General features: G+C 39.8%; 1 protein-coding gene across 1 annotated transcript in view; it reads left to right on the plus strand.

Moving 5' to 3' along the window:
* Nucleotides 1-25,889, plus strand: part of ZHX3 (zinc fingers and homeoboxes 3) — a 236,787-nt gene extending 210,898 nt beyond the window's left edge. Inside the window, exon 5 of the mRNA XM_053714256.1 lies at nucleotides 25,463-25,889. Coding sequence (XP_053570231.1) covers nucleotides 25,463-25,473 — 11 coding nt within the window. The 3' untranslated portion in view covers nucleotides 25,474-25,889. The remainder of the gene's footprint in view (nucleotides 1-25,462) is intronic.
* Nucleotides 25,890-26,188: the final 299 nt, after the last annotated feature.

Genomic DNA, 26,188 nt, shown 5'->3' on the forward strand with positions numbered 1-26,188 from the left:
CTTCCTATAGGTGCTTGTTCTGACCTTACCATTTTCAGCAGCTGTAAGTGTAAGGTCTAGGAAGTTTATCTGTCTGGCATGGGTCTCATATGTGAACCTGAGGCCTATATTGTTGTTGTTTAGTTTAGCCATAAAATTGGACAAGTCACTATCAGTACCCCGCCAGACAAACAAAAGATCATCTATGTATCGCCTGTAAAAGGCGATACATATTTTGTGGTCATTTTCCTCTCCATAGATGTGGGACAGCTCCCACCAACCCATAAAGAGGTTGGCGTATGAGGGTGCAAATTTCGCCCCCATCGCTGTCCCACACCTCTGTAGAAAAAAGTCCTCATTGAACCTGAAGTAATTGTGATTGAGAAGAAAATTGGTAACTCTCAAAATGTATTTCACAAATGCCTCATCAAAACAGGAAAATTTCTCTGAGAAAAAGGTTATATCGGTTATACCTTCCCCGTGGGGAATGGAGGAATAAAGGGCCGTGACATCAATTGTCAACCACTTAAAGTGGCCTTCCCAATTGAAATCTTCCATAAGGTTAAGCAGATCTTTCGTGTCCCTTATGTGGCTTTGCAAGGAAACCACAAAATGATAGAGAATGGCATCCAACCATTGTGACAGATGCTCAAGGAGGGACCCTATGCCGCTCACAATGGTCCGTCCCTGAACATCTGCCAAACTCTTGTGCACCTTTGGAAGATAGTGGAAGATGGGCACAACAGGATTCTCTATAAAAAGAAAATCGTGTGTGTTCTGATTTAGGTGCCCATCCTCCAAACCATCATCCAAAAGTGTTCTCAATTCCTTTTGAAAAGAAATAGTGGGGTCCCTCGTAAGCCTCGTGTAGTTGTTAGTGTCATTTAATTCACGTTCTGCCTCGGTGATATAAGCACTTCTGTCTTGGACAACCACTGATCCCCCCCCTTATCCGCTGAGCGGATGAGATTTTTATTTTTCTGGAGTTCTAAGAGAGCTTGTTTCTCTCTGTAAGACAAATTGGATTTGTGCTTATCTCTTCCTGTAGTATGGGACAATTGTGTGAGATCTTGCTCAATTCTGTTATAGAATGTTTCAAGGATAGAGCCCCTAGACTGTATGGGGTAAAATACTGACTTTTTCTTGAAACCATTGAAACTCTTAACAGTATGCAAGATTTTCAGTATTTCCTGTACTACTCAAATTTTGGAGTGTGACCACATCACAAACTTCCGAAAAGTCTAATTGTGTTGAATTGTCAAGGCCAGGCTGGAAGGATTGTATTATCTCAGGGTCTTCAACCCTCATCTCGTTATCCCCCTGAAAATGTTTTTTAAGGGTGAGATTCCTGATTAATCTATTTACATCCAGCATGGTCCTGAAAAGATCAAATGAACAGGTGGGGGCAAAGTTTAAACCAAGACTGAGTACTTTCAATTGTATGTGTGTCAAAGTAGTAGAGGAGAGGTTAATAACATTAAACTCCTTTATTGATATTTCGTTGCTCTGTTTCCTCTCAGGGGATACCTGTCTTGTTTGTTTTGTCCTATCCCAGTTTTGTCCTGAGCCTGGTAAAAAACCTGCTCGAACACTCTGCGGTCTTCCCCTGTATTGGTGATGTTACTGGTTGTCTGCTGACTGATACTGCTCACATATTTGGATACTGTACCACCTTTCTGTGTGTTGTGTGGAAGGTGATTTTTAATTGAGTTTGTTTTACTCTGCTTTACTTGCATTACCTCTGGGACACTATCTTGTAAAGTGACCTGCTTATGTATATTCTTAAGTATCCCCTTGGGTGCAGCCTCCTGTTCTTCCCCCCCTGAGGCTCCTGTCTCTTCTCCTGACTCAAACTCACTATCTGAAGTTCTACCTAGACCCGTGTGAGTACTGTTAGTTTAATTTAGCTCTCCTACCTCTTCCTCTGTTTCTACTACGTGATCTCCCCCTTCTGTTGTTGGACCTCCCACCTTGTCTCCTGTTTGTGTGATTCCATATGTAAACTGTTTGTGTGTCATAGTCAAGTTGGTCTCTTAGATATTTTGTATGCTTGCGGTTCAAGATAATATTTTTGGACTCTGAGTGCTGATCTTAAAATGCAATCAAATTTGGGATAATCTATCTCCAATTTTTTGTTGTTCAATACTTGTTGCAACTGATCTATTTCTTTCCTAATATTGTCAAGCATTTTACTTTTATAAATTATAAGCAAATTCATTAATCTTAACGAGCATTCTGTCAGTATGAAATTCCAATTTGCAACAAATTCAGAGTCCTGTGTTTCAAAGGTGGGAAATTTGTTTATCCTCAAACCCCTTGGTATGATGTTAATTTTTGGTATACTTTTCAAAGGTCCATATATCAAACTGGAGCTTGTGTTCTCTAACAAATAATTGCTCCATTTTGTCAAACAGTTCACTCAGTGAATATGTGGATATGTCCAGGGAGAATACTGTATCAAAGTCCTGGTCCCCATAGCCCCTCTCAGCTGCTGGTAGCAGGGAATAAAAGTTAACTGTAGACCCCTCCATAATTAAAATGTGCTCTGAATGTTACACTGCACAGTAATGATGCCAGATAGCATTAATTTAATATCACAAACATCAAAGTAGAAAATCTGTGTTAGTGTAACAAAGGCATGTTGTTTAGTCCAATTGTCGTAAACATAAGAGTTCTTTCTGAGTGTGCTTACACTAGCGACCTCCTTAAGGAAATTGGAATGTAGGAAAAGCCGTCCTTGTTCACAAAATTCAGGGTCAGGGTATGCGTGTCAGACATATATATTTATATTATATAACATGACATGTACCTAACCAAAAATACCAAATTAAGATGTCTATGTAGATATGCTCAAGAGATATGTAATTTCTAAGGCCACAAAGACATACTCCTTTATTTTTGTTCTTTTAGAATATAAGTTGACTTTGACTGATGATATGGGAATAATTTAATTATCTATAAAGAAGTTTGTCGCATTCTCTATTCATGCCTGATGGAGAACGTGTATGTAACTTTAAAATCCAGTAAAGTTCTTTTTTCTCTAATATTTTGTCCCTATTTCCTCCTCTTAAAGGGATATTGGCTATATCTATGACCTGTAATGACAGATGTGCTTTATTGGTTAGATGTAAATTGTTAAAATGATCAGCCACTGTGGAATCTGTGCTAAAGTTTTTTACGTCCCGGACATGTTCATTGAAACGTGTCCTGACTGTGCGTGTAGTTTTACCTACATACTGAAAAAAACAAAGGTTACATGTTAATAAATAAATTGCATATTTGGAGCCACAATTGGCATAAATATCAATAGGGTATGCTTTTTTGTCGTTCTGGCATAAAAAATACTCTTCCTGCAAAACATTGGAACATGCTAAGCATGTTCTAACACCACATTTGTAAGTTCCCTTTTCTTTCATGTAATTGGCAAGAGTCCATGAGCTAGTGACATATGGGATATACAATCCTACCAGGAGGGGCAAAGTTTCCCAAACCTCAAAATGCCTATAAATACACCCCTCACCACACCCACAATTCAGTTTTACAAACTTTGCCTCCTATGGAGGTGGTGAAGTAAGTTTGTGCTAAGATTTCTACGTTGATATGCGCTTCTCAGCATTGTTGAAGCCCGATTCCTCTCAGAGTACAGCGAATGTCAGAGGGACGTGAAGGGAGTATCACCTATTGAATACGATGATTTCTCTAACGGGGGTCTTTTTCATGGGTTCTCTGTTATCGGTCGTAGAGATTCATCTCCTACCTCCCTTTTCAGATAGACGATATACTCTCAAATTTACCATTACCTCTACTAAAGAACTGTTTTAGTACTGGTTTGGCTATCTGCTATATGTGGATGGGTGTCTTTTGGTAAGTATGTTTCTTTCATGTAATTAGCAAGAGTCCATGAGCTAGTGACGTATGGGATATACATTCCTACCAGGAGGGGCAAAGTTTCCCAAACCTCAAAATGCCTACAAATACACCCCTCACCACACCCACAATTCAGTTTTACAAACTTTGCCTCCGATGGAGGTGGTGAAGTAAGTTTGTGCTAGATTCTACGTTGATATGCGCTCCGCAGCAAGTTGGAGCCCGGTTTTCCTCTCAGCGTGCAGTGAATGTCAGAGGGATGTGAGGAGAGTATTGCCTATTTGAATGCAGTGATCTCCTTCTACGGGGTCTATTTCATAGGTTCTCTGTTATCGGTCGTAGAGATTCATCTCTTACCTCCCTTTTCAGATCGACGATATACTCTTATATATACCATTACCTCTGCTGATTCTCGTTTCAGTACTGGTTTGGCTATCTGCTATATGTAGATGAGTGTCCTGGGGTAAGTAAGTCTTATTTTCTGTGACACTCCAAGCTATGGTTGGGCACTTTGTTTATAAAGTTCTAAATATATGTATTCAAACATTTATTTGCCTTGACTCAGAATGTTCAACTTTCCTTATTTTCAGACAGTCAGTTTCATATTTGGGATAATGCATTTTGATTTGACCATTTTTTTCTTACCTTAAAATTTGACTTTTTCCCTGTGGGCTGTTAGGCTCGCGGGGGCTGAAAATGCTTCATTTTATTGCGTCATTCTTGGCGCGGACTTTTTTGGCGCAAAAATTCTATTTCCGTTTCCGGCGTCATACGTGTCACCGGAAGTTGCGTCATTTTTTGACGTTATTTCGCGCCAAAAATGTCGGCGTTCCGGATGTGGCGTCATTTTTGGCGCCAAAAAGCATTTAGGCGCCAAATAATGTGGGAGTCTTATTTGGCGCGAAAAAATATGGGCGTCGCCTTTGTCTCCACATTATTTAAGTCTCATTTTTTATTGCTTCTGGTTGCTAGAAGCTTGTTCTTTGGCATTTTTTCCCATTCCTGAAACTGTCATTTAAGGAATTTGATCAATTTTGCTTTATATGTTGTTTTTTCTCTTACATATTGCAAGATGTCTCACGTTACATCTGAGCCAGAAGATACTACAGGAAAATCGCTGTCAAGTGCTGAATCTACCAAAGCTAAGTGTATCTGCTGTAAACTTTTGGTAGCTATTTCTCCAGCTGTTGTTTGTATTGATTGTCATGACAAACTTGTTAAAGCAGATAATATTTCCTTTAGTAAAGTACCATTGCCTGTTGCAGTTCCCTCAACATCTAAGGTGCAGAATGTTCCTGATAATATAAGAGTTTTTGTTTCTGAATCCATAAAGAAGGCTATGTCTGTTATTTCTCCTTCTAGTAAACGTAAAAAATCTTTTAAAACTTCTCTCCCTACAGATGAATTTTTAAATGAACATCATCATTCTGATTCTGATGACTCCTCTGGTTCAGAGGATTCTATCTCTGAGGTTGATGCTGATAAATCTTCATATTTATTTAAAATGGAATTTATTCGTTCTTTACTTAAAGAAGTTCTAATTGCTTTAGAAATAGAGGATTCTGGTCCTCTTGATACTAATTCTAAACGTTTAGATAAGGTATTTAAAGCTCCTGTGGTTATTCCAGAAGTTTTTCCTGTTCCTAATGCTATTTCTGCAGTAATTTCCAAAGAATGGGATAAATTGGGTAATTCATTTACTCCTTCTAAACGTTTTAAGCATTTATATCCTGTGCCGTCTGACAGATTAGAATTTTGGGACAAAATCCCTAAAGTTGATGGGGCTATTTCTACCCTTGCTAAACGTACTACTATTCCTACGTCAGATGGTACTTCGTTTAAGGATCCCCTAGATAGGAAAATTGAGTCCTTTCTAAGAAAAGCTTATCTGTGTTCAGGTAATCTTCTTAGACCTGCTATATCTTTGGCTGATGTTGCTGCAGCTTCAACTTTTTGGTTGGAAACTTTAGCGCAACAAGTAACACATCGTGATTCTCATGACATTATTATTCTTCTTCAGCATGCTAATAATTTTATCTGTGATGCCATTTTTGATATTATCAGAGTTGATGTCAGGTTTATGTCTCTAGCTATTTTAGCTAGAAGAGCTTTATGGCTTAAAACTTGGAATGCTGATATGGCTTCTAAATCAACTTTACTTTCTATTTCTTTCCAGGGTAACAAATTATTTGGTTCTCAGTTGGATTCCATCATTTCAACTGTTACTGGTGGGAAAGGAACTTTTTTACCACAGGATTAAAAATCTAAAGGTAAAAGCAGAGCTAATAATCGTTTTCGTTCCTTTCGTTTCAACAAAGAACAAAAGCCTGATCCTTCATCCTCAGGAGCAGTTTCAGTTTGGAAACCATCTCCAGTCTGGAATAAATCCAAGCCAGCTAGAAAGGCAAAGCCTGCTTCTAAGTCCACATGAAGGTGCGGCCCTCATTCCAGCTCAGCTGGTAGGGGGCAGGTTACGTTTTTTCAAGGAAATTTGGATCAATTCTGTTCACAATCTTTGGATTCAGAACATTGTTTCAGAAGGGTACAGAATTGGTTTCAAGATAAGACCTCCTGCAAAGAGATTTTTTCTTTCCCGTGTCCCAGTAAATCCAGTAAAAGCTCAAGCATTTCTGAAATGTGTTTCAGATCTAGAGTTGACTGGAGTAATTATGCCAGTTCCAGTTCAGGAACAGGGGATGGGGTTTTATTCAAATCTCTTCATTGTACCAAAGAAGGAGAATTCCTTCAGACCAGTTCTGGATCTAAAAATATTGAATCGTTATGTAAGGATACCAACGTTCAAAATGGTAACTGTAAGGACTATCTTGCCTTTTGTTCAGCAAGGGAATTATATGTCCACAATAGATTTACAGGATGCATATCTGCATATTCCGATTCATCCAGATCATTTTCAGTTCCTGAGATTCTCTTTTCTGGACAAGCATTACCAGTTTGTGGCTCTGCCGTTTGGCCTAGCTACAGCTCCAAGAATTTTTACAAAGGTTCTCGGTGCCCTTCTCTCTGTAATCAGAGAACAGGGTATTGTGGTATTTCCTTATTTGGATGATATCTTGGTACTTGCTCAGTCTTTACATTTAGCAGAATCTCATACGAATCGACTTGTGTTGTTTCTTCAAGATCATGGTTGGAGGATCAATTTACCAAAAAGTTCATTGATTCCTCAGACAAGGGTAACCTTTCTGGGTTTCCAGATGGATTCAGTGTCCATGACTCTGTCTTTAACAGACAAGAGACGTCTAAAATTGATTGCAGCTTGTCGAAACCTTCAGTCACAATCATTCCCTTCGGTAGCCTTATGCATGGAAATTCTAGGTCTTATGACTGCTGCATCGGACGCGATCCCCTTTGCTCGTTTTCACATGCGACCTCTTCAGCTCTGTATGCTGAAGCAATGGTGCAAGGATTACACGAAGATATCTCAAACAATATCTTTAAAACCGATTGTTCGGCACTCTCTAACATGGTGGACAGATCACCATCGTTTAATTCAGGGGGCTTCTTTTGTGCTTCCGACCTGGACTGTAATTTCAACAGATGCAAGTCTCACGGGTTGGGGAGCTGTGTGGGGATCTCTGACGGCACAGGGAGTTTGGGAATCTCAGGAGGTGAGATTACCTATCAATATCTTGGAACTCCGTGCAATTTTCAGAGCTCTTCAGTTTTGGCCTCTTCTGAAGAGAGAATCGTTCATTTGTTTTCAGACAGACAATGTCACAACTGTGGCATACATCAATCATCAAGGAGGGACTCCCAGTCCTCTGGCTATGAAAGAAGTATCTCGAATTTTGGTTTGGGCGGAATCCAGCTCCTGTCTAATCTCTGCGGTTCATATCCCAGGTGTAGACAATTGGGAAGCGGATTATCTCAGTCGCCAAACGTTGCATCCGGGCGAATGGTCTCTTCACCCAGAGGTATTTCTTCAGATTGTTCAAATGTGGGAACTTCCAGAAATAGATCTGATGGCGTCCCATCTAAACAAGAAACTTCCCAGGTATCTGTCCAGATCCCGGGATCCTCAGGCGGAGGCAGTGGATGCATTATCACTTCCTTGGAAGTATCATCCTGCCTATATCTTTCCGCCTCTAGTTCTTCTTCCAAGAGTGATCTCCAAGATTCTGAAGGAATGCTCGTTTGTTCTGCTGGTAGCTCCAGCATGGCCTCACAGGTTTTGGTATGCGGATCTTGTCCGGATGGCCTCTTGCCAACCGTGGACTCTTCCGTTAAGACCAGACCTTCTGTCTCAAGGTCCTTTTTTCCATCAGGATCTGAAATCCTTAAATTTAAAGGAATGGAGATTGAACGCTTGATTCTTGGTCAAAGAGGTTTCTCTGACTCTGTGATTAATACTATGTTACAGGCCCGTAAATCTGTATCTCGAGAGATATATTATAGAGTCTGGAAGACTTATATTTCTTGGTGTCTTTCTCATCATTTTTCTTGGCATTCTTTTAGAATACCGAGAATTTTACAGTTTCTTCAGGATGGTTTAGATAAGGGTTTGTCCGCAAGTTCTTTGAAAGGACAAATCTCTGCTCTTTCTGTTCTTTTTCACAGAAAGATTGCTATTCTTCCTGATATTCATTGTTTTGTACAAGCTTTGGTTCGTATAAAACCTGTCATTAAGTCAATTTCTCCTCCTTGGAGTTTGAATTTGGTTCTGGGAGCTCTTCAAGCTCCTCCGTTTGAACCTATGCATTCATTGGACATTAAATTACTTTCTTGGAAAGTTTTGTTCCTTTTGGCCATCTCTTCTGCCAGAAGAGTTTCTGAATTATCTGCTCTTTCTTGTGAGTCTCCTTTTTCTGATTTTTCATCAGGATAAGGCGGTGTTGCGAACTTCTTTTGAATTTTTACCTAAAGTTGTGAATTCCAACAACATTAGTAGAGAAATTGTGGTTCCTTCATTATGTCCTAATCCTAAGAATTCTAAGGAGAAATCGTTGCATTCTTTGGATGTTGTTAGAGCTTTGAAATATTATGTTGAAGCTACGAAATCTTTCCGTAAGACTTCTAGTCTATTTGTTATCTTTTCCGGTTCTAGAAAAGGCCAGAAAGCTTCTGCCATTTCTTTGGCATCTTGGTTGAAATCTTTAATTCATCTTGCCTATGTTGAGTCGGGTAAAATTCCGCCTCAGAGAATTACAGCTCATTCTACTAGGTCAGTATCTACTTCCTGGGCGTTTAGGAATGAAGCTTCGGTTGACCAGATCTGCAAAGCAGCAACTTGGTCCTCTTTGCATACTTTTACTAAATTCTACCATTTTGATGTATTTTCTTCTTCTGAAGCAGTTTTTGGTAGAAAAGTACTTCAGGCAGCGGTTTCAGTTTGAATCTTCTGCTTATGTTTTTCGTTAAACTTTATTTTGGGTGTGGATTATTTTCAGCAGGAATTGGCTGTCTTTATTTTATCCCTCCCTCTCTAGTGACTCTTGTGTGGAAAGATCCACATCTTGGGTAGTCATTATCCCATACGTCACTAGCTCATGGACTCTTGCTAATTACATGAAAGAAAACATAATTTATGTAAGAACTTACCTGATAAATTCATTTCTTTCATATTAGCAAGAGTCCATGAGGCCCGCCCTTTTTTTGTGGTGGTTATGATTTTGTATAAAGCACAATTATTCCAATTCCTTATTTTATATGCTTTCGCACTTTTTTATCACCCCACTTCTTGGCTATTCGTTAAACTGAATTGTGGGTGTGGTGAGGGGTGTATTTATAGGCATTTTAAGGTTTGGGAAACTTTGCCCCTCCTGGTAGGAATGTATATCCCATACGTCACTAGCTCATGGACTCTTGCTAATATGAAAGAAATGAATTTATCAGGTAAGTTCTTACATAAATTATGTTTTTCATTTACTTAAGACACTCTCAGCTATGGTTTGGCACTTTATGCAAATTATATAAAGTTCTAAATATACGTATTGTACTTATATTTGCCATGAGTTAGGTTCATGTATTTCCTTCTGCAGACTGTCAGTTTCATATTTGGGAATATAAACACTTTTTCAATTTGATTACTTTTTGCATTTACGGGTATTAGGCCCGCGGGTGCGTCAAATGTTAGACTTTATTGCGTAATTTTTGGCGCAAACTTTTTTGGCGCGGGAAATTACGTTTTTGACGCAACTTCGTCATTTCCGGCGTCATACGTGATGTCGACACCTTTCACACGGCGGCGTCATTAGTGACGCAAGTGTGTCATTTCCGGTTATTTTTGGTGCAAAAAAAAAAGTTTACGTTACGTTGTGCGTCATACTTGGCACCAATTTTTCTTCGTTATTTCATTACCCCATTGTTTGCCTCCTGCTTTCTTTTCTATCAAGAGGCCTATGCTTTTGCATTTTTTCCCATTCCTGAAACTGTCATTTAAGAAAATAGATAATTTTGCTTTATATGTTGTTTTTTCTCTTACATTGAGCAAGATTTCCCAATCTGATCCTGTCTCTGAAGTTTCTGCTGGAACATTGCTGCCTGACATCGGTTCTACCAAAGCTAAGTGCATTTGTTGTAAAATTGTAGAAATTATTACACCGAATGTCATTTGTAATAGTTGTCATGATAAACTTTTACATGCAGATAGTGTTCCTATCAGTAATAGTACATTGCCAGTTGCAGTTCCTTCAACTTCTAATGTGCATGATATACCTGTAAATTTTAAAGAATTTGTTTCTGAATCTATTATGAAGGCTTTGTCTGCATTTCCACCTTCTAATAAACATAAAAGGTCTTTTAAAACTTCTCATTTAGCTGATGAAGTTTCAAATGACCAACAACATAATAATTCATCCTCTTCTGATGAGGATCTATCTGAAACAGAAGATCCTTCCTCAGATATTGACACTGACAAATCTACTTATTTATTTAAAATAGAGTATATGCGTTCTTTATTAAAAGAAGTGTTAATTACTTTGGATATTGAGGTAACCAGTCCTATTGACGTTCAGTCTAATAAACGTTTAAATGCTGTTTTTAAACCTCCTGTGGTTTCCCCAGGTGTTTTTCCCATTCCTGAGGCTATTTCTGATATGATTTCTAGGGAATGGAATAAGCCAGGTACTTCCTTTATTCCTTCTTCAAGGTTTAGGAGATTGTATCCTTTACCAGCAAAATCTATAGAGTTTTGGGAAAAGATCCCCAAGGTTGATGGGGCTATTTCTACTCTTGCTAGGCGTACCACTATTCCTATGGAAGATAGCACTTCCTTTAAGGATCCTTTAGATAGGAAGCTTGAATCTTATCTAAGGAAGGCCTATTTATATTCAGGTCATCTTCTCAGACCTGCTATTTCTTTGGGTGATGTTGCGGCTGCATCAACTTTCTGGTTGGAAAATTTAGCACAACATGAATTGGATTCTGACATATCTAGCATTGTTCGCTTACTGCAACATGCTAATCATTTTATTTGTGATGCCATTTTTGATATTATCAAAATTGATGTTAGATCCATGTCTTTAGCTGTATTAGCTAGAAGAGCTTTGTGGCTTAAATCTTGGAATGCTGATATGACATCTACATCTAGATTACTATCTCTTTCTTTCCAAGGTAATAATTTATTTGGTTCTCAGTTGGATTCTATTATTTCAACTATCACTGGAGGAAAAGGAGTTTTTTGCCTCAGGATAAAAAACCTAAGGGTAAATCTAAGGCTTCTAACCGTTTTCGTTCCTTTCGTCAGAATAAGGAACAAAAACTCAATCCTCCTCCCAAGGAATCTGCTTCCACTTGAAAGCCTTCCTCAAATTGGAATAAATCCAAGCCATTTAGGAAACCAAAGTCTGCCCCTAAGTCCGCATGAAGGTGCGGCCCTCATTCCAGCTCAGCTGGTAAGGGGCAGATTAAGTTTTTTCAAGGATTTTTGGATAAAATCTGTCCAAAATCATTGGATTCAGAGCATTGTCTCTCAATGGTATCAAATAGGATTCAAAGTAAGACCTCCTGTGAGAAGATTTTTTCTCTCACACATTCCTGTAAATCCAGTAAAAGCTCAGGCTTTTCTGAAGTGTTTCAGACCTGGAGTCTTCAGGGGTTATCATGCCAGTTCCTTCTCAGGAACAAGGTTTGGGGTTTTATTCAAACCTATTCATTGTACCAAAGAAAGAAAATTTGTTCAGACCAGTTCTGGATCTGAAAATTTTGAATCGTTATGTAAGAGTACCAACTTTCAAGATGGTGACTATAAGGACTATTCTGCCTTTTGTTCAGCAAGGACATTATATGTCCACAATAGACTTGCAGGATGCATACCTTCATATTCCGATTCATCCAGAACATTATCAGTTTCTGAGATTCTCTTTTCTAGACAAGCATTACCAATTTGTTGCTCTTCCATTTGGCCCAGCAACAGCTCCAAGAATCTTTTCAAAGGTTCTGGGTGCCCTACTATCTGTAATCAGAGAACAGGGTATTGCGGTGTTTCCTTATTTGGACGATATCTTGGTACTAGCTCAATCTTTACATACTGCAGAATCTCACATGAATCAACTAGTGTTGTTTCTTTGGAAACATGGTTGGAGGATCAATTTACCAAAAAGTTTCTTGATTCCTCAGACAAGGGTCACCTTTTTAGGCTTCCAGATAGATTCAGTGTCCATGACTCTGTCTCTAACAGACAAGAGACGTTTAAAATTGGTCGCAGCATGTCGGCTCCTTCAGTCTGTTATTCCCTTCAGTGGCTATGTGCATGGAAGTTTTAGGTCTCATGACTGCAGCATCGGACGCAATCCCCTTTGCTCCTTTTCATATGAGACCTCTACAGCTTTGTATGCTGAATCAATGGTGCAGGGATTATACAAAGATATCACAATTAATATCCTTGAATCCCAATGGACGACACTCTCTGACATGGTGGATAGATCACCATCGTTTGGTTCAAGGGGCTTCTTTTGTTCGCCCAACCTGGACTGTGATCACAACAGATGCAAGTCTTTCAGGTTGGGGAGCTGTTTGGCAGTCTCTGACAGCACAAGGGGTTTGGAAATCTCAAGAGGCGAGATTACCAATAAATATTTTAGAACTCTGTGCAATTCTCAGGGCTCTTCAGTTCTGGCCTCTACTAAAGAGAGAACCGTTCATTTGTTTTCAGACAGACAATATCACAACTGTGGCTTATGTCAATCATCAGGGTGGGACTCACAGTCCCCAAGCTATGAAATAAGTATCTGGGATACTTGCTTGGGCGGAATCCAGCTCCTGTCTAATCTCTACGGTGCATATCCCAGGTGTAGACAATTGGGAGGCGGATTATCTCAGCCGCCAGACTTTACATCCAGGGGAGTGGTCTCTCCATCCAGATGTGTTTTCTCAGATTGTTCAGATGTGGGGGCTTCCAGAGATAGATCTCATGGCTTCTCATCTAAACAAGAAACTTTCCAGATACCTGTCCAGGTCCAGGGATGTTCAGGCGGAAGCAGTGGATGCGCTGACACTTCCTTGGTGTTATCAACCTGCTTACATCTTCCCACCTCCTAGTTCTCCTTCCAAGAGTGATCTCCAAAATCATCATGGAACAGTCTTTTGTGTTGCTGGTGTCTCCAGCATGGCCAAACAGGTTTTGGTATGCGGATCTGGTTCGGATGTCCAGTTGCCCGCCTTGGCCACTTCCGTTACGGCCGGACCTACTATCTCAAGGTCCGTTTTTCCATCAGGATCTCAAATCATTAAATTTGAGGGTATGGAAATTGAACGCTTAGTTGTAAGTCATAGAGGTTTCTCTGATTCAGTGATTAATACTATGTTACAAGCTCGTAAATATGTCTCTAGAAAGATTTATTATAGAGTTTGGAAAACTTACATTTCATGGTGTTCGTCTCATAAATTCTCCTGGCATTCTTTTAGAATTCCTAGAATTTTGCAGTTTCTTCAGGATGGTTTGGATAAGGGTTTGTCTGCAAGTTCCTTGAAAGGACAAATCTCCGCTCTTTCTGTTTTATTTCACAGAAAAATTGCTATACTTCCTGATATACACTGTTTTGTACAGGCTTTAGTTCGTATTAAGCCTGTCATTAAGTCAATTTCTCCTCCTTGGAGTCATAATTTGGTTCTGAGGGCTTTACAGGCTCCTCCATTTGAACCTATGCATTCTTTGGACATTAAACTACTTTCTTGGAAAGTGTTGTTCCTTTTGGCTATCTCTTCTGCTAGAAGAGTTTCTGAGCTATCTGCTCTTTCTTGTGAGTCTCCTTTTCTGATTTTTCATCAGGATAAGGCAGTTTTGTGGACTTTTTACCTAAGGTTGTGAATTCTAACAACATTAGTAGAGAAATTGTTGTCCCTTCTTTATGTCCTAATCCTAAGAATTCTTTGGAGAGATCCTTACATTCTTTGGATGTGGTAAGAGCTTTGAAATATTATGTGGAAGCTACTAAAAATTTCAGGAAGACTTATAGTCTTTTTGTTTTATTTTCTGGTCCTAGGAAAGGTCAGAAAGCTTCTGCTATTTCCTTGGCTTCTTGGTTGAAACTTTTGATTCATCAAGCTTATTTGGAGTCGGGTCAAACCGCGCCTCAGAGAATTACAGCTCATTCTACTAGATCAGTCTCAACTTCATGGGCTTTTAAGAATGAAGCTTTAGTTGATCAGATTTGCAAAGCAGCCACTTGGTCCTCTTTGCATACATTTACTAAATTCTACCATTTTGATGTATTTGCTTCTTCGGAAGCAGTTTTTGGTAGAAAAGTTCTTCAGGCAGCTGTTTCAGTTTGATTCTTCTGCTTTTTGATTTAAGTTTTTTTCTTTCAAAAGTGAAAATAACTTATTTTTTGGGTTGTGGATTATTTTTTCAGCGGAATATGGCTGTTTTTATTTTATTCCCTCCCTCTCTAGTGACTCTTGATTGGAAGACTCCACATCTTGGGTATTGATATCCCATATGTCACTAGCTCATGGACTCTTGCCAATTACATGAAAGAAAACCTAATTTATGTAAGAACTTACCTGATAAATTCATTTCTTTCATGTTGGCAAGAGTCCATGAGGCCCACCCTTTTTATGGTGGTTATGATTTTTTTGTATAAAGCACAATTATTTCCAAATTTCCTTTGTTGATGCTTTCTACTCCTTTCTTTATCACCCCACTGCTTGGCTATTCGTTAAACTGAATTGTGGGTGTGGTGAGGGGTGTATTTATAGGCATTTTGAGGTTTGGGAAACTTTGCCCCTCCTGGTAGGATTGTATATCCCATATGTCACTAGCTCATTTACTCTTGCCAATATGAAAGAAATGAATTTATCAGGTAAGTTCTTACATAAATTATGTTTTTATTCAACCATGTGGTTACATTCTTAGGTTTTAAAGTATCATTCCTAACTAGACTAGGTGATAAAGTCTGTGCTAGTGTCTTAGATTTTTTTAGGTACAAATTTGCAACTATTTATAAGGGGCTGTAAAACATCAGATTGTAACAAGTTTAGATGTTTTTTCAGAATTTTAACTATTTCTCCATATTGGCTGTAAGGTGTTGAAAAAACTGTAGCCTCATTAAAATTAGAATAAGTATCATGTATCCTATAGTGCAAGTTTTCTTCCCGATTTTTAGTTCCATGATGTTTAACAGATTCATTTCTTCTAATTGTTGTAGTTTGTAGCCTCTTGCTGCTAGCCTATCCCTTAATTCAATAGATTGCCTTTCATATATGTTATCTATTTTGGTATTTCGTCTAATTCTTAAAAATTGAGATTTCAGGATGGACTGTACTAAATGATGAGGAGGTTGGGATTGTGCATGCAGGATGGTATTGCCAGCAGTTGGCTTTCTATATGTACTGGTGGTCACAGCATTGTCAACAATCTGAAGGGTAAGATCTAAATAGTTCATTATAAACTCCAGGAAATTTTAGATTCATATCATCACAATAATTTAGGAAATCTGAAAATATACTATCATCAAGAGGAATCTTAAAGATAAAAAGCAGATCATCTATAAAACGCACATAAAGTGCAATTTGTTCACTCCAAGGATTGTTAAAGGAATATAGATATATATGTTCCCAGAATGCTACATAGATATTGGCAAACGATGGGGCAAATTTTGCCCCCATCGCTGTGCCGCATGTTTGCAAAAAGTATTCATTATTAAATAAGTAATTGTGTGATAAAAATTTCAATACTTCACAAATATATTCAATCTCAATGGTAGCATAAAGTGAATCTTTCTGCATGAAATATTTTACTGCTATAATGCCTTGATTTTGAGGAATTGATGTATATAGGGAAGTAATATCTATTACGCCCCATGAATATTCAGTGTGCCATGTAATCTTATCCAAGGTAAGCAGAAGATGCGAGTTGTCCTGTAGGTAGCTCAACTGTGACACAGCAATAGGCTGCAGGATGGAATCAAGCCACTTTATGCTACCATTGAGATTAAATATATTTGTGAAGTATTGAAATTTTTATCACACAATTACTTATTTAATAATGAATACTTTTTGCAAACATGCGGCACAGCGATGGGGGCAAAATTTGCCCCATCGTTTGCCAATATCTACGTAGCATCTATGTAGCATTCTGTTAAGGTAATTGGCTTTTAGCCCAGCTGGGCTTTCGGGTCAGAAGTCTGTTCGTCAAGGTTGCAGTTCCTCTTTCTCACAATCCTTTAACTACACTCATTCGGATTTGGTTTTACTACCAGCTGAGCCGCTCTGCCCTTTCCGGCTTCTAGCATACTCCTCCGGACTGCGACTAACATCGCTTCTTTGAATTTCAGTCAACCTTAAAGCTAAGGGGTGAAGTATTGCAAACGCTTAACCCAGGATTCTAAACACTTCGTGTTTCCTAAAAGCAAGCTCTTGCAACCTACCTCCTCGAAGTTGGAACTCGAGTTCACAGCTGTTCCTCCGCTGACGTCACACGTCGGTCAATCCTCACTCAGACACTTTGTTGCAGCTTTGCCGCTCTGCTACTATTCCGGAGAACTGTTTGCATACACTCTTGCATAACTCTACCTGTAACATTTACTCAGCAGATTCCAAGTGTTTACAAATGGCTGATTCAAAACTACATTGTTGCAGTCAGACTCATTCCTTATTAACTCTCACTCCTGTTTTTCTCAGCTAAAGATAGGGGAAGCATTGTTAACGTTGTGAGCATATACCATCAATGTTCACTAATGTATATAAACCTGAAGTAAATTGCCACTTGCTATCTACTAGAACTATTTTTTACCCGTAGTAGTTCTAAGTAAGTAAGTGAAACAAAATCAACCTTAAGTAAAACCCTACAAGTCTGCAGTTGCGATTCACATAATACTCCTGGGGTAAATTCTAATCCATGGCCCCTTTATAGGGTAAAGACACAGTTTACAGAAATTGGTCTGTACAATACTAGTCACAAAACAGTGCCTGTCTGTTCCTTTTTTGTTCAACTAACGCCTATCCCCCTGTATCAGATCAGTGTAATTTCTTATTTTTGATTGGCATGTATGATCTGTGGCGTATGAGATTCCAATATTTATCACACGTTTATACCAAATGTTTAAGCATACCCTCCAAACCAGCAGCATGCAATGTATAATTTCTAGCCTTACATGAAACATGTACTATTTCAAGGATTTAGTGTGTCCTCTGCAAACAGTGCTTTGCTTTTAACATCGATATGGGACTTTTGCAGATCTGCACAGAAACGCTTCCACTAGCCTGATACGTCACACAGCAGTGAATATGCAAATGTGCCTTGTACTACACACAGCTCCGTTACCAGGGTTTTCAACTTTGTTGGTGCTGGTTGCACCTATGACAACACACTATGAATCAGGAAGGGGCGTGGCTTCAGTGATGTGAACGTGCACACACACAGTTGAACTAAGTTTGCAATCAAGATAGAATGTGTATATAAAGCTGCATTGTCTCATAGTTTTTAACCTGTTTTTCCCTGTGGATGTCAGGCTTTATCATCTGCCTGAAGGAACTGTTTGAACCATTTGATAAAGGTGCTGGTTGGCACCGTAACGTCATGGGATCGTTTTAATCTTTGAGAATTCTACATTAAAAGCTAAGTTTTATTTTTAAACCCAGTGAGTGCTATCTTATTAGTGACTGTGCGTATGTGTGTGTGTGTGTGTGTATATATATATATATATATATATATATATATGTATGTGTGTATATACGTTTGTGTGTATGTGTGTATATATATATATATATATATATATATATATATATATATATACACAAACACACACACACACACACAATATAAAAAGTCTACACATCCCTGTTAAAATGTCAGGTTTCTGTGATGTAAAAAAGAGACAAAGATAAATCATTTCAGAACTTTTTCCACCTTTTAATGTGACCTATAAACTGTACAAATCAATTGAAAAACAAACAAAAATATTTTAGGAGGTAAGTAAACAAAATAAACTAAAATAATGTGGTTGCTTAAGTGTGCACACCCTCTTATATCTGGGGATGTAGCTGTGTTCAGAATTAAGCAATCGCATTCAAAATCATGTTAAATAGGAGTCGACATACACCTGCCATCATTTAAAGTGCCTCTGATTAACCCCAAATAAAGTTCAGCTGCTCTAGTTGGTCTTTCCTGAAATTTTATTAGTCGCATCCCACAGCAAAAGCCATGGTCCACAGAGAGCTTCCAATGCATCAGATGGATCTCATTGTTAAAAGGTATCAGTCAGGAGAAGGGTACAAAAGAATTTCCAAGGCATTAGATATACCATGGAACACAGTGAAGACAGTCATCATGAAGTGGAGAAAATATGGCACAACAGTGACATTACCAAGATCTGGACATCCCTCCAAAACTGATGAAAAGACGAGAAGAAAACTGGTCTGGGAGGCTACAAAGAGGCCTACAGAAACATTAAAGGAGCTGCAGGAATATCTGGCAAGTACTGGCTGTGTGGTACATGTGACAACAATCTCACATATTCTTCATATGTCTGGGCTATGGGGTAGATTGGCAGGATGAAAGGCCTGACTTGTTCTCCGGACGGAGTGTGCTACTCTTCATGGGGAGTTATTTCTCTGTTGGGTCAACAGTGGTGTCTGAATGATTTTTTCATTCGGTCCGTGTTTTGATCATACTATAGCTTCATGCCTTGTGGACATGTACGCTGTTCTTATCTGTGCCCTTCCCTTTTGAGGGGATAGTTTGTCTTCCTTATGAGCTGGGGTTTCCTTTCTCTGGAGGGTCATTGTCCTGCCCTGTGTGTAGGAGGTTAGATCAGGTGGTTTATTTCTGTAAGGGGCAGCATCTGCTGCTCTGTTCCACCTGTTGGTAATTGATCTCTCTATGTAGAGGTTGTCTAAGAGAATTGTGGCAGGTCTTCCTACGGATCTATTGCTCTTTTCTCAGTTCCAAGTCCTAGGGGGTTCTCCTTGGGAGTGCCTTATTTTGGAGGAGCGGATTGGGTTGGCACCCGAGCTCTGTTGGGGTGGGTGAGTCCCCCCCTTTTTCTGTCCATTCCCTGGGGGCTTGTGGTTGGGGTCTTTCTGTTCCCCCTGTCTACCCCTGTCTGTTCCTTGGGCTGGTCCGGTGTTGGAGCAGGATCTGAGATCTGTTGCTCTATTTTGTCCTCGGAGCATTCTCATACTGTATTCATACTGTAGGCCTCTTTGAGGTTTCTCCTTTCTCCACGTTCAAGATTAGTGGGAAGGACTGGCGGCTCTTAGCCTGCGATGTTATCCGCTGGTTAGTGGTTACTTGCAATCTGAAGGATCCTATCTTAAGCTGCTTCTACTTGCCCTGCAAGTATTTAAGTTTCAGAGTAATTTTTAGATGACTGCAGCGTGCAGTGTTTTCTCTTTTAAGGTGTATCCAGTCCACAGATCATCCATTACTTGTGGGATATTCTCCTTCCCAACAGGAAGTTGCAAGAGGATCACCCACAGCAGAGCTGCTATATAGCTCCTCCCCTAACTGCCATATCCAGTCATTCTCTTGCAACTTTCAACAAGCATGGAGGTAGTAAGAGGAAAGTGGTGAAATGTAGCTGTTATCTTGCTTCAATCAAAAGTTTGTTATTTTTAAATGGTACCGGAGTTGTACTATTTTGTCCCAGGCAGAAAAATAGAATAATCTGCCTGTGATTTCTATGATCTTAGCAGGTTGTAACTAAGATCCATTGCTGTTTTCACACATGACTGAAGAGAGAGGTAACTTCAGCGGGGGAATGGCGTGCAGGTTATCCTGCTATGAGGTTTGTGCAGTTAAGATTTTTTCTAGAAGATGTGAATGCTAGAAAATGCTGCTGATACCAAATTTATGTAAGGTAAGCCTGAATACAGTTATTTAATAGAGACTGGTATCATGCTTACTTTCTGAGGTAATACTCTTTTATATTTACAATATAAAACGTTTGCTGGCATGTTTAAACGTTTTTATATATACTTTGGTGATAAAACTTTATTGGGGCCTAGTTTTTTCCACATGGCTGGCTTAAATTTGCCTAGAAACAGTTTCCTGAGGCTTTCCACTGTGTTACTATGAGTGGGAGGGGCCTAATTTAGCGTTTTTTTGCGCAGTAACTTTTACAGACTGAGACATCCAGCTTCCTCCAGGAGTCCCCTGAATGCTATAGGTATAGGACATCTCTAAAGGGCTCTTAGGCTTTCCAAAATCGTTTGTTGGGGAAGGTAGGCCCACAGCAAGGCTGTGGCAGTTTGGTGTGACTGTTAAACGTCTATATCGGATTTTTTATCCGTTTTTTGAACTAAGGGGTTAATCATCCATTTGCAAGTGGGTGCAATGCTCTGTTAGCTTATTATACAAGATTTTATTCTACAGCCCCTTGCATGCATTGCTCCTGTCACTGCTGCTGCGGCGTTCTGGTTTGAGTCTCTAGAAGAGGCTTTACAGGTAGCGACTCCATTGGATGACATACTTGACAAGCTTAGAGCACTTAAGCTAGCCAATTCTTTTGTTTCTGATGCCATTGTTCATTTGACTAAACTAACGGCTAAGAATTCTGGTTTTGCTATCCAGGCGCGCAGAGCACTATGGCTTAAATCATGGTCAGCTGACGTTACTTCAAAGTCTAAGCTGCTTAACATTCCCTTCAAGGGGCAGACCCTATTCGGGCCTGGTTTGAAGGAGATTATTGCTGATATCACTGGAGGAAAAGGTCATGCCCTTCCTCAGGATAGGTCCAAATCAAGGGCCAAACAGTCTAATTTTCTTGCCTTTCGAAACTTCAAGGCAAGTGCGGCATCAACTTCCTCTAATGCTAAACAAGAGGAAACTTTTGCTCAGTCCAAGACGGTCTGGAGACCTAACCAGACCTGGAACAAGGGTAAGCAGGCCAAAAAGCCTGCTGCTGCCTCTAAGACAGCATGAAGGAACGGCCCCCTATCCGGTAACGGATCTAGTAGGGGGCAGACTTTCGCTCTTTGCCCAGGCGTGGGCAAGAGATGTCCAGGATCCCTGGGCGTTGGAAATTATATCCCAGGGATATCTTCTAGACTTCAAGGCTTCCCCCCCCCCCCCCCCCCCCCCAAAAGGGAGATTTCACCTTTCTCAATTATCTGCAAACCAGATAAAGAGAGAGGCATTCTTACACTGTGTACAAGACCTCCTAGTTATGGGAGTGATCCATCCAGTTCCAAAGGAGGAACAGGGACAGGGATTTTACTCAAATCTGTTTGTGGTTCCCAAAAAAGAGGGAACCTTCAGACCAATTTTGGATCTAAAGATCTTAAACAAATTCCTCAGAGTTCCATCATTCAAGATGGAAACTATTCGTACCATCCTACCTATGATCCAGGAGGGTCAATACATGACAACAGTGGATCTAAAGGATGCTTATCTTCACATTCCGATACACAAAGATCATCATCGGTTTCTCAGGTTTACCTTCCTAGACAGGCATTACCAGTTTGTAGCTCTTCCCTTTGGGTTAGCTACAGCCCCAAGAATTTTTACGAAGGTTCTTGGGTCGCTTCTGGCGGTCCTAAGGCCGCGGGGCATAGCAGTGGCCCCTTATTTAGACGACATCCTGATTCAGGCGTCAAACTTCCAAGTTGCCAAGTCTCATACGGACATAGTGTTGGCATTTCTGAGGTCGCATGGGTGGAAGGTGAACGAGGAAAAGAGTCCTCTATCCCCCCTCACAAGAGTTTCCTTCCTAGGGACTCTGATAGATTCTGTAGAAATGAAAATTTACCTGACGGAGTACAGGTTATCAAACTTCTAAATTCCTGCCGTGTTCTTTATTCCATTCCTCGCCCTTCGGTGGCTCAGTGCATGGAAGTAATCGGCTTAATGGTAGCGGCAATGGACATAGTGCCGTTTGCACGCCTACATCTCAGACCGCTGCAACTGTGCATGCTCAGTCAGTGGAATGGGGATTACACAGATTTGTCCCCTCTACTAAATCTGGATCAAGAGACCAGGGATTCTCTTCTCTGGTGGCTATCTCGGGTCCATCTGTCCAAAGGTATGACCTTTCGCAGGCCAGATTGGACAATTGTAACGACAGATGCCAGCCTTCTAGGTTAGGGTGCAGTCTGGAACTCCCTGAAGGCTAAGGGATCGTGGACTCAGGAGGAGTCACTTCTTCCAATAAACATTCTGGAACTAAGAGCGATATTCAATGCTCTTCAGGCTTGGCCTCAGCTAGCGACAATGAGGTTCATCAGATTTCAGTCGGACAACATCACGACTGTGGCTTACATCAACCATCAAGGGGGAACAAGGAGTTCCCTAGCGATGTTAGAAATCTCAGATAATTCGCTGGGCGGAGATTCACTCTTGCCACCTATCAGCTATCCATATCCCAGGTGTAGAGAACTGGGAGGCGGATTTTCTAAGTCGACAGACTTTTCATCCGGGGGAGTGTTTGCAAAATTGGTTCATCGTTGGGGCAAACCAGAACTGGATCTCATGGCGTCTCGCCAGAACGCCAAGCTTCCTTGTTACGGATCCAGGTCCAGGGACCCCAAGGCAACGCTGATAGATGCTCTAGCAGCGCCTTGGTCCTTCAACCTGGCTTATGTGTTTCCACAGTTTCCTCTGCTCCCTCATCTGATTGCCAAAATCAAGCAGGAGAGAGCATCAGTGATCTTGATAGCGACTGCGTGGCCACGCAGGACTTGGTATGCAGATCTGGTGGACATGTCATCCCTTCCACCATGGACTTGCCTCTGAGACAGGACCTTCTACTTCAGGGTCCTTTCAACCATCCAAATCTAATTTTTATGAGACTGACTGCCTGGAGATTGAACGCTTGATTTTATCAAGCGTGGTTTCTCCGAGTCAGTCATTGATACATTAATTCAGGCACGAAAGCCTGTCACCAGGAAAATCTATCATAAGATATGGCGTAAATATCTTTACTGGTCTGAATCCAAGGATTACTCATGGAATAAAGTCAGGATTCCCAGGATGTTATCTTTTCTTCAAGAAGGATTGGAGAAAGTATTGTCAGCTAGTTCCTTAAAGGGACAGTTTTCTGCACTATCTATTCTTTTGCACAAGCGTGTGGTGGATGTCCCAGACATTCAGGCATTTTGTCAGGCTTTAGTTAGACTCAAACCTGTGTTTAAACCTGTTGCTCCACCTTGGAGCTTAAATTTGGTTCTTAAAGTTCTTCAGGGGGTTCAGTTTGAACCTCTTCATTCCATAGATATCAAACTTTTATCGTGGAAAGTTCTTTTTTTGGTAGCTATTTCCTCGGCTCGTAGAGTTTCCGAGTTATCTGCCTTACAATGTGTTTCTCCTTTTCTGATCTTCCATGCAGATAAGGAAGTTCTGCGTACCAAACCTGGGTTTTTACAGAAGGTGGTATCTAATAAGAATATCAATCAAGAGATTGTTGTTCCGTCTTTGTGTCCTAATCCTTCTTCAAAGAAGGAACGTCTATTACACAATCTGGACGTGGTTCGTGCTTTTAAAGTTTTACTTACAAGCTACTAAAGATTTTCGTCAAACATCTGCTTTGTTTGTTGTCTACTCTGGACAGAGGAGAGGTCAAAAGGCTTCGGCAACCTCTCTTTCTTTTTGGCTAAGAAGCATAATCCGCTTAGCCTATGAGACTGCTGGCCAGCAGCCTCCAGAAAGGATTACAACTCATTCTACTAGAGCTGTGGCTTCCACATGGGCCTTTAAAAATGAGGCTTCTGTTGAACAGATTTGCAAGGCGGCGACTTGGTCTTCGCTTCATACTTTTTTTTCAAAATTCTACAAATTTGATACTTTTGCTTCTTCGGAGGCTATTTTTGGGAGAGAGGTTTTACAGGCAGTGGTACCTTCCGTTTAAGTACCTGCCTTGTCCCTCCCTTCATCTGTGTACTTTAGCTTTGGTATTGGTATCTCACAAGTAATGGATGATCCGTGGACTGGATACACCTTACAAGAGAAAACATAATTTATGCTTACCTGATTTATTTCTCTTGTGGTGTATCCAGTCCACGGCCCGCCATATCATTTTAAGGCAGGTATTTTTTAATTTTAAACTACAGTCACCACTGCACCCTATGGTTTCTCCTTTCTCTGCTTGTTTTCGGTCGAATGACTGGATATGGCAGTTAGGGGAGGAGCTATATAGCAGCTCTGCTGTGGGTGATCCTCTTGCAACTTCCTGTTGGGAAGGAGAATATCCCACAAGTAATGGATGATCCGTGGACTGGATACACCACAAGAGAAATAAATTTATCAGGTAAACATAAATTGTTTTTGCTTCAGGTGTTGTTCGTCAGACCTATCTGAGGTTTCGTTTCTGAATATTTCGGTATTCTGAGCTACCTTTTTGCGACTTGGGGACCTTCATCTTCAATTGCTTTCTAGAGTGCGGTTGCACTGTGTTAGGAAGTGTTGCCTCTCCTTGTTTCTATGAGACTGGTTTGGGTCTCTGTTAGCCTGACCCGGTTTCTCTGTTTTTTTGCATAAAGGCATAACATACCCATTTTTTTTTCTTTCATGATTCAGATAGTGCATGTAATTTTAAGCAACTTTCTAATTTACTCCTATTATCTATTTTCTTTGTACTCTTGGTATCTTTATTTGAAAAAGCATGAATGTAAGCTTGCTCATTGGTGGCTACATTTAGCCACCAATCAGCAAGCGCTACCCAGGTGCTGAACCAAAATGAGCCGGCTCCTAAGCGTACATTCTTGCTTTTCAATTAAAGATACCAAGAGAATGAAGAAAATTGATAATAGGAGTCAATTATAAAGTAGCTTCAAATTGCATGCTCTATCTGAAGCATGAAATAAAAAGTTGGGTTTCATATGCCTTTTAAATAGTGCTGTTATCTATACAGCTGTTTTCTTTCATTAGCTTAGTTTACCGAACACTTTTTAACATAGAGTAGCTGAAGCTACTGTGCTCTAAAGCTCCCTCTACAGGTCACTTGATTAACATTGCTCTACATATTGCTTGACATGTGCACACTAGTGAGTCTACTTCAGTATTCTCTCATGGAAAGGGACCAAGTTTCAACAAATGAGACTATACTAAAGAATTTGATTTGATGATAGAATTAAAATGGAAAGTTTTGTAAAATTGCACACTATCTGAATCATGACATTTTCGTTTTGTCTTCCATGATATTCTCATATATGTATAATTTCTGTTTACAATTTGTATTGTTGGACAATGCATATGTTTTTACACTTATTTTTTTTTATTTTTCAGACGCAGAATGAATAAAGGCAAAGGAAATAATTTTATGGAACAAATTGAGGACATTAATCTCAAGCAGCGTTTTGCTGGGATACCACTGGCAATTGTACCCCATAATGGGATAAAAAGATGTATGTGCAGGATTCAAAGGGATTTCTGTTTGCCTGTTGCCTTGAGCCATTGAAAGAGACTCTATACAGTTATTAATACTTTTCCATATTTTAATTCTGTGCTCCGCTGAGCGACCCTTCTAGTACTTTTGTAATTCATTTGTTGCTATTCCCTGGTCAGTGTAAATGTATGTGTTGGTACAGATGCTTATTTATATAACAATTACAAGTGTAACAGTTTAGTATTCACAAATTAATCATTTGCTACAAAACTTTCTAGTGGAAATGTTTGAACTAACTTGTTACAGAAAATAAAGAGTTTTCTATGAGTTTTATTTGTATGTTAGAAAGTTCCAGAGAGAATACATGTATAAATCTTAATAAATCAAGTCATTCCTTTTCCAATCAGTAAGACTTCCATATGGATTTTCACCCTTAATAACTAATGATGGAATACTTCATCCATAAGATATTAAATTAGAAGAAGAAGATTCTTATCTATAATACTAAAGATAGAACATGACTTAATGCTGATTATTCCCCCTCAAAAAAAAAAAATGGGAATGATTAAATGGAACATTTTCACCGGATTTATTGCTTCAATTATTTGGGGTGGAAAGTAGAATAT

Source organism: Bombina bombina, chromosome 1 (genome assembly GCF_027579735.1).
Source record: "Bombina bombina isolate aBomBom1 chromosome 1, aBomBom1.pri, whole genome shotgun sequence".
NCBI classification, from domain to species: Eukaryota; Metazoa; Chordata; class Amphibia; order Anura; family Bombinatoridae; genus Bombina; species Bombina bombina.